We start from the raw sequence: 8,558 nt of genomic DNA on the forward strand, positions 1-8,558 counted from the left end.
TAATTTTAGATGATTAAAAAAACAACCTCTAAACCCTGTAGAAATAAATCTGATGGTTTGTATTTTGACTCTGGTGGCAGCACCATCTGAGAAAAGTTGTTATAGCTTCAGTATAAGATTGTACAAATTAATATGTTGTTGCTTTAATATTTAAAAGTGTACCTAGAGATTTGGGGAACTGGCACAACTCAGCACTAGCTTTAATAAATGTTCATTAAAAGGAAAACAATCTTTTCAATTTGATTTATTGTGGTCGAAGACAAGTACAGATAATAGATGAATAAAATTGAGTAAAGAATTAAAATAAATTTGTAAAATAACTAGTATCTAATATATAAAATATAAAATTCAGGATGTGGCCTATATTAAAGTATAATATAAACACTAATTTATATTAAGCATGGTATCTAAAATTACACCAGAGTAAAAATATCTATTAATATGAACAAAGTAGTAAATATTTTAAATTTAAATGAATTATAGTTACAGTGAAACCTTGGTGTCAGATCCTACTGAGAATTAATGTATTTATTTTAATTTAACATTAATTTATTTTAACATTTAAATACTACCAATGCACTATAAATCATTTCTTAATTCAGAAGCAGTTTTTCATGATCAAGTCTCCAGTTTGCTACTTTTTAAAACGCCCAGGAAAAAAATTATTTTCATTTTAAAATTTTATTAGGAAAAATATAAATATATCCTTGACAAACCATGTACGTTTCCTTTCTCAGGAATATTGTTGAGTCAACAATCAAATGACCGCCTTTAATTCACAGGAAAGATTTCAGCAGTGAATAGGACAGATTGCCCAAGTTAAAAAAACAACCCAATTATGCAGGGAAACTTACATATTTAGGGATCTATGATTTATCAGCTGAATTAATACTAGTAATCAGCCCTAAAAAATAGGAGAAAACCTTCGAAAAAGTGTAGAAACAAGCAGTGAATACTGAAGGTTCACTTTTTATCAAAATGAATTAATTATCAGACAGGATTTATTTTAATGGGTAACTGGAGCAGGTGGGTGAAGGACGCAGATATGCCTCACTTGAAAATCAGATTATTATTCCATAGCTGTCCTTTTGGCCCTTGATCAGACGTTTTGCTTTTTTCCTGCAAGTTCTTGTCCAGAATGCAAGTTTTTATTATTCTATGCCTACTGATACTCTTCCTCTTTTTAAGTAGTTTTCCACTTGCAAATCAAAGTTTTCTAGAGACTTCCGCTTTGAGATATTTAACGGAGCTAAATCATATTCCTGAAAAAGGTCTTTTAAAATCTGTTGACTGGCCACTCTGTGAATCTGAGCGGTCTGTGATGCTGCCGAGAAGACATCATTGTCCAAGACTCTTTGAGCAGGACAGTCACTGTTCTCACAGGAAGAAGGAACTCTTCCTAGAGTAGAGATTGCATCCTTTCTGTCACTGGAAAAAGTGCGTATGCATGCTGATGTTACAACTGTCTGATGCTTTTTAAATTCATTATCAATGTCCTTCAGCTGATGTTTGGTGGAAAACATGTTTTCTGACTCTACCACAGGGAGTGCTCTCTGGTTCTCAAGGTTTGGTGGTTCTAGTATTATTTCTTCCTGTTTTTCTTCACGCTGTGGAGACTGAAGAAAGTGTTCTTGTTTAGAATAAGACTCAGTTCTGTCTGTGGATTCTGGGCAGCACTGCTCAGAAATTTCTGTTTCAGGGTCATAGTACATCTGGCTAGTGCATTTTTCAGGAGAGTCAAAGCAAACTCCCCTTGGAACATGGTGAGAGGCTGGCAATTTTAGTAGTTTTATCGGCTTTTCTTTTTTCTTGTTTTCTATGACTTGTTTAACTGATTCTGGAACTTTAGACTCCAGAAGTGAATAGTTTTCAGAGCTCAAGTACTGTTGAAAATATACTTGACATGCCTTATTCTTTACCACAGGGATAATGGAGCAGGGCTTTAGCCAAGCTACAAATTCTAATAGTTCTTGGAAAGATGAATGGTCAGAATAAGGAACAACATACATATTAGGATGTTTGATTTTCACCGGTCTGCTGGTAGGGAGAATAGCTATGGTTGGATGATTCTGATTCCAGTTGGTTATTGTTTCTTTGCAGATTTCTGAAAAATCCACCGCATGAATCCATCCAGCTCCTTCTTCAGAAGTGAAAACATCCTCAATCTCCAACAGCTGCATAAGCTCCAACTTCTGAGGACTCACTACAATCCATGTATGAAATTCTTGGGCCAGTTCCACCAAAAGTGATTCCTTTCCCAAGCTATATGTACCTAAAAGATAACAAATACCAGTTAGCATTTCAGTGTTAGGTAGCCTAACACTACAGTAATTCAATCTTCAGAATAGAATGTGTTTAACTATTGAAATAATTGAGGCTTAGCAGTGGAAGACTTCAAAAATCTGGAACATTACACCTTTCCTTGGTGGGTTCCTCCTCCAATGGCTAATGAATCACCAGGCAACTTTATGTAACTGTGTTTTACCATTGTTGATATATATTCACATTTTATGGAGTTCAACCATCTTCCACATTAATTATTAGATGAGCTCAATTTTCATAGGTAACTTTGAGGAAATATTTATACTCCATCTTTCTGGAGTATAAATGGGGCATATTGGAGGGCATGCAATAATGGTAATTAGCAATAGTTAAATGTAGACTAAAATAATATTGAAATAAATTAATGCTGTAATCTCTGCTTCCTTGAAAGACAAGATTTCTCCAAATCCTGAATTCATTAAATCAATTCCATGTTCTCCTTTGGAGGCCCCCTATGAACCAGGGTTGCCCAACAACTCAGGGACTTTGACAGATGTACCAGCAATCACATTCAAAAAAGTAATCAAGGCCAGGGAAAAAACTGTTAGTTTTTCATTCATACAATTTAACCTAAATCAATAAGATAGAATCAGTTTAGTGTGGTGGTTATGGGATCAGAGTAAAAAGTAGGAGACTTGAGTTCTAATCCCACCAAAGGCACAAAGGCAGTTGGATAACCTTGGGCCAGTCATTTTCTCTTAGCCCTAGGAAGAAGGCAATGGGAAACCATTTCTGAATCTTGCCAAGACAATTGCAGGGATTTGTCAGTCAGGAATCAACACGGACTTAAGTATCAAAAAAAGGATAGATAATTTGATTACTCTACATACATGTATTTAATGATTTTCCCTGACCCTTAAAATTTAGAATTGAGAGGCAGCTTTTCAAAAAAAAGAAAAAGCACTGCTTCTGAGGCTTGGAGATGGGGAAGATTTCTTGAGTTGTGCACCTCTGGTGTAAACTTGCTATGATTATCTGGGTTAGCACTACATAGCCAACCAGAAACCAAAGCCAAAAGAATTCAAAGAGAATAGGCTCAAACTAGGGTAAAATGCCACAAGAATTTTACTGAATAAATATTAATAAATTTTAAACAATAAATATAATGAAAGTTATGTTATGTTGAGATTCTAAGTGGCCAGGCCTTTATAACCTTTTTATGCTTTTCTTAGAAGACAAGGCATATAAACAACTGGAGATGGGTTGGTAGAATATCTTATCAGTCCCCTGGTCACAAATTCAAAGAGTTGACCCTTGCCAGTGTTATTTTAAATAAAGCATTGTCACTAGCAGATATTACTTGGGGAATAATCTGAACATTCTTTCCCATCACTTGGGAACAAGATAGGTGAGTCTTTGCTAAGAAATTTTTTTAAGGGGAAACATTGTATTTAGAGGAAGGAATGCCCACAATCCCCAACAGGCATTAGATTAAGGAGCTCATGCTGTCTTTTTTTTTCTCTTAATTATCATAAGTAGCAATCAACATAAACATACTCAAAGTAAAAAAGTGTTTTAATATAGACAGTGTGGTGTGGTGGTTAAGTTGCTGTCAAGTACAAGCAATCAAATCCATACACAAAGGATTCAAACTGACCACTTTATTGTATTCTACCTATACTACAAGAATCTCTCCGCACTGCTTGCCCTCTCTTGGCAGCAATCAGATAAGGGTCCATAGAACCTGGAGGGGGGGCAGGGGGAGGGAACAGTTCTAGTTTTCTTGCAGCTGTAAAGCAACTCAAGGGTAATTCCCTGCTTGATCCGTCCTCCTTGCCTGACTGGCAGTTTCCCAACAGGCAGTAGTCTAGAAATCAGGAGACTGTGAGATCTAGTCCTGCTTTAGACATGAAAGCCAGCTAGGTGACTTTCAGGTAATCACTGTTTCTTAGCCCAACACACCACACAGAATTATTATTGTGGGGAAAATAAGAGGAAGGAGTATTATGTATATTCACAGCCTTGAGTTACATATAAAAGGAGCAAAGGTGGAATAAAAATATAATAAAATATTGATGCAGTCCATAAAGCTTGCTAAGTAACTTACGCACAGGTGTGGAGAGATTTACAAAACAAAACTTGTTAAATTATAAGAAATGGCCTATGCTAGGTAAGGAACTCTATCTGTACATTACATCTTGTATGTGGAAAAGGAAAAAAAGGTCCATACCATTATGTCTTTGTAAATCTGCCATGCCACTTCAATCACCTGAACATAAGGATTCACATATCAGAGAACAAGCTCCACAACTTCTTTCCATTTAATTAGATCTGAAAAAATAGATCTTCTTACCAATCTTCACCTGATGATCAGGGTGGTCCCTGATCAACTTTTTAATTTGCTCAGTGGCCTGTTCCTGGGATGGTAAGATAATTTCAGGATGACAGTTAGTATTATCCAGATAGAGGAAGTTAATAAGCTTTGAGTTCTTTAGAACTGGATCTTGCTGCATGTTAGCATTGTAACGAAAATCACCTGGTAAGACAGATATAATGGGACTGTCAGGGAAAAATGTTCCTGGGAAGCAGAAGCCTAAATTAAGAATAAATATCTTTAGTTACTGCAGAAGGAAGCAATGTTGTAAATGTTCTAAGGCATTTTTCAATATGTAATTCATATTTCATTGAGTCTTGCAAAATTAGTGAACAGTCAAATGCAGTACTAGCTTACAGCTAACTACTGAATTTACGTTGATACAAGGTGGGTTTAAAATTCAATATTCCACATCCAGGCCTGAACTTCAGACATTATACCATTTCATTCTGCTGTTACAGAAATCAGAGGCTATACTTTTAGAGCTTGCTTTAGCCACCAAAGAGCAAAAAACAAAAAAAGCAACTGAAAACACATTATTGTCAGGATTCAGACAAACTTATACTACAAGGGAAAATCATGTAGAGTCTTTGAAACTCTCAAAGAGAAAACCACAGCTTCACCGACACTAACAGTGCTGTATATAAACCAAAAGTAAACCCCATACTCACTAGGACTGATCATATTACCGAGTTAAGTAAAGAATCATTTACAAGCAAACAACCAAGCTTGAGAGCAACAAGCACTTCATAGTTCAACACTCAGCAACATATACTCTCTTCTATTGGAAGGACAATCATAGTTGTAATCTAAAATGCACTTCACCTCTTTCTCAAAAACAAGGAAGTTCATACCTGTGTAGAGGATGGCACCAAAGTACCCTTCAAAAAGGAACATGACAGATCCAGGGCAATGGTTAGCATCTATCAAGGTCACTGTCATGGTCTTTCTGCCAATTTCATCCAAAGCGACAACATGGCTATCTCCCACTTCCAAAGGACGGATCCACTGCTTAGCTACCTACCAAACAAAGGCATAGCAGAATCAGTGTGAGACTTTGCAAAGAGATAATAAAATGAGTAGCATTCTAAATGATGCTGAACTACATTTCCCAGCATTATGAATATTAGAAAGGTTTGTCAGAATGTGCATTTCAGCAACACCACAATAACGAAGAGATGACTAAGAGAAACATTAGGACAATTACATGTACTTAGGTTGTACCTTCAACCTGAGATGTAGAATTTGTCCTGTAACAGGTGAACAATAAACAGGTTGGTTCCAGGTGCTGGAAAGCCCCACAGTATGGTCACTGTGCATGTGAGAAAGAAAGAACAAGCGAGCCTGCCCAGCTTTCCTGATATTCCAAAAATCCACCGCAATGGGTGTGCCTGCAATCAGAGTCCCATTCATCACTCCAGCTCCTATAAAAACGAATAAATTTGAATACTTAAAAAAAACTGAGAAATGATGAACTCATGCATCAGTAATATTCCAAACTTATAAAAAAAGAGGAAATGATACCCACTGGCAGTAAGAATTTTATTTAGCTTAAGCTAATGAAGCAAAATAGCATGCTGTCTTACTTAGCATTTTGTGTGAGAAACACACTCAGTTTCCAAGAATTTGACAAAGTTGTTAAGTGAAGCAGCAAGCAGTTTATTGAAAAATACGTTCTTGCAAGAGCGGGTGGCTAGCAAGTACATTTCAGCAGCATTTATTCCCTCAGCCCAAACGCAAGTCCCTCCCATGTCATCCCACACAGTTCACAATCTTTCCGGAATGCCTAGTTCCCCCCTTTTTTTCGCCGCGAGCTAAAAACATACTTTTTTGAACAAGCTGGCCTGGCCTGATGGGGGATTGGGGGGGTTGTTATTGTTATTTTATTGGGGTTTTAAGATGTATTAATTGTTTTTAGTATATGGGCATGTATTTACCGTATTTATCGGCGTATAACACGCACCTCATTTTAAAAAGGTGCGGTATTTACTATGGGTCATTAACATTATATCGGCGTATAACACGCACACATCATTTGCCCCCTATTTTCAGGAAGAAAAAGTGCGTGTTATACGCCAATAAATACGGTAATTATTTTTTAACTTTTGTAATCCTGTATTTTTATTCTTGCCCTGTTCACCGCCCTGAGTCCTTCGGGAGAAGGGCGGTATAGAAATATTATTAAATTAAATTAAATTAACCCACAGTTCCTGCTTTCTTGGAACTTAGATGCATAAGCATAAACCAAAACAAGCAGTTTATTTCTAGATTATGTGCGAACTCTTGTGGTTAAAACTGCCAGCTAGCCTGATTTGGGGGCTGTAAATGTTTACTACCTTTTTCTTAGCCCTATTACATTTCTTAGTACTGGTCCCTTCAAATATACGATTCCTGCAAAAACAACACCTAGCTATTACATTAGGACTTCTCTACATTAGGACTTCAATTACTGTGTTTCATGACACATTCAATTTGACATAAGGGCTGTATCTGTGCAATACATATCAGATGTTCCCTGTTTATTCCAGATGCATATTATTACATAAACCCTACAACTATTTGTGGACTATGACAGGAAGGCAATGCAGTGACTGTGGACTCTACAACATTTTTGTGTGTGCATATACCTTCAAGTCATAGTTACTGTAACACTGGACATCTGCCTGAAATAGTTCCTGCAGTTTTCTTGGCAAGGCTTTTCAGAAATCCTTGCCCTTATCTCCTTCCTAGGTGAGAGAGACTGACTGGCCCAAGGTCACCCAACTGGCTTTGTGCCTAAGGTGGCACAGGAACTCACCATCACCTAGTGCTCATCTTAAGCTAAACTAAACACAACTGGCTGTCTCCCTACAGCAGAGGTCCCCAACCTTTCTAGGTTGGTGGCCCAGAGGGAAAGGCTCCTTTATGTGTGTATGCACACATGCAAACAGGCTGCGAGTGCGCACGTGTGATGCTTGCGTCGATGCTAAGGCCTGCGCGACACTTGCGGCAACACTAGCACCCATGCGATGCAGCACCTGTGCGACGCTCGCGCAATGGGGAGGTGTGTGCACCCAATCGTGCGCACTGGCTAGCCACTTGCACGGCACAGTGGCCAACAGGCCATGGCCCGGTAGTGGCCCGCAGCCCACAGAGGACCTCTGTGGCTTGGGGACCCCTGCCCTACAGCATTCTTCTTCTATGAATTATTAGTAGCGTTTGAGATGACATCCAGGAAATCCCCAAGTACTTTTTAAAGAAAAATAGCCTAAATGTCATGTGACAGTAAAACCTTGACATTATAGAGAAATTGGTCCAGCGCAGAAAACGTTTGCGGGTCCCGCGGTCGGCACTTTTTAATTGCTGCTTTATGACTCATCGAGCACTGCAAAGAAACTTTGCTCTGGAACTCAGTCCACCCCTGTCCCTTCCCTAAATCATTTTGCTGAGCAGCGTGGAAGCTTACTGTGATCTGTCCTAGGCTTGTAGCACAGGAAAGAGAAGGAAGCCGAAATTGACGGTTCTCCTTTCCCAGATGCAAAACGTCTACTTGTGGAGCGTCCCAATCGGGGGAATTAGAGAGCTCTATTCTCCTCTGCAGTTAGGACAGTCCTACCACTTTTCAAACGTAGTTCACAAGCAGTACTAACTTTTCCCGCCGAAGAATGGAAGAACCCAAACACCCGCTCACCCGTAAGGCATCGCGACAGACGAGCATGCGCGGTACTCTCCGCGAAAAGGAAAAAAAAAATTGGTCAGGCCGCGGGTTTGAGAACGCAAACCAAGACAATAAGCGCATGCCCGTTATCGACAGGGCCGGGAAGCTCATGCGCAGTATAGTTCTTATCTGACGGTTCCCGTCGTGAGCCGCTGTTTTTCAACGTTCGTAGCTTTCAGATGTGTGGACTTCAACTCCCAGAATTCCTCAGTTGAAGTCTATACG

General features: G+C 38.7%; 1 protein-coding gene across 2 annotated transcripts; it reads right to left on the reverse strand.

Annotated features, from left to right (window-relative positions):
- Positions 1-363: 363 nt before the first annotated feature.
- Positions 364-8,295, reverse strand: DCLRE1B (DNA cross-link repair 1B). 2 transcript variants are annotated; one of them, XM_081322757.1, is made up of 5 exons: positions 8,082-8,295; positions 5,861-6,060; positions 5,491-5,656; positions 4,616-4,798; positions 364-2,272 (listed from the first exon to the last, which is right to left on the reverse strand). In XM_081322757.1, exons 2-5 carry the CDS (start codon positions 6,047-6,049, stop codon positions 1,152-1,154), a joined length of 1,659 nt encoding a protein of 552 aa, XP_081178883.1. In that variant the 5' UTR covers positions 6,050-6,060; positions 8,082-8,295; the 3' UTR covers positions 364-1,151. The 2 variants fall into 2 exon arrangements, with proteins under 2 accessions (XP_081178883.1, XP_081178882.1); XM_081322756.1 differs by having other exon boundaries at positions 4,616-4,855.
- Between the last annotated feature and the right edge of the window lie 263 nt (positions 8,296-8,558).

This window comes from Vipera berus (genome assembly GCF_964194415.1).
Source record: "Vipera berus genome assembly, chromosome: 3".
NCBI classification, from domain to species: domain Eukaryota; kingdom Metazoa; phylum Chordata; class Lepidosauria; order Squamata; family Viperidae; genus Vipera; species Vipera berus.

What these genes read in the sequence shown, in the direction of transcription:
- DCLRE1B (XM_081322756.1), bottom strand. Translation starts at nt 6,049, where the DNA reads ATGAATGGGACTCTGATTGCAGGCACACCCATTGCGGTGGATTTTTGG. An exon ending in TTCTACATCTCAGGTTGAAG is followed by an intron (nt 5,657 to 5,860) that starts GTACAACCTAAG and finishes TTTGTTTGGTAG; the next exon opens with GTAGCTAAGCAGTGGATCCG. An exon ending in TGGTGCCATCCTCTACACAG is followed by an intron (nt 4,856 to 5,490) that starts GTATGAACTTCC and finishes TTCTTAATTTAG; the next exon opens with GCTTCTGCTTCCCAGGAACA.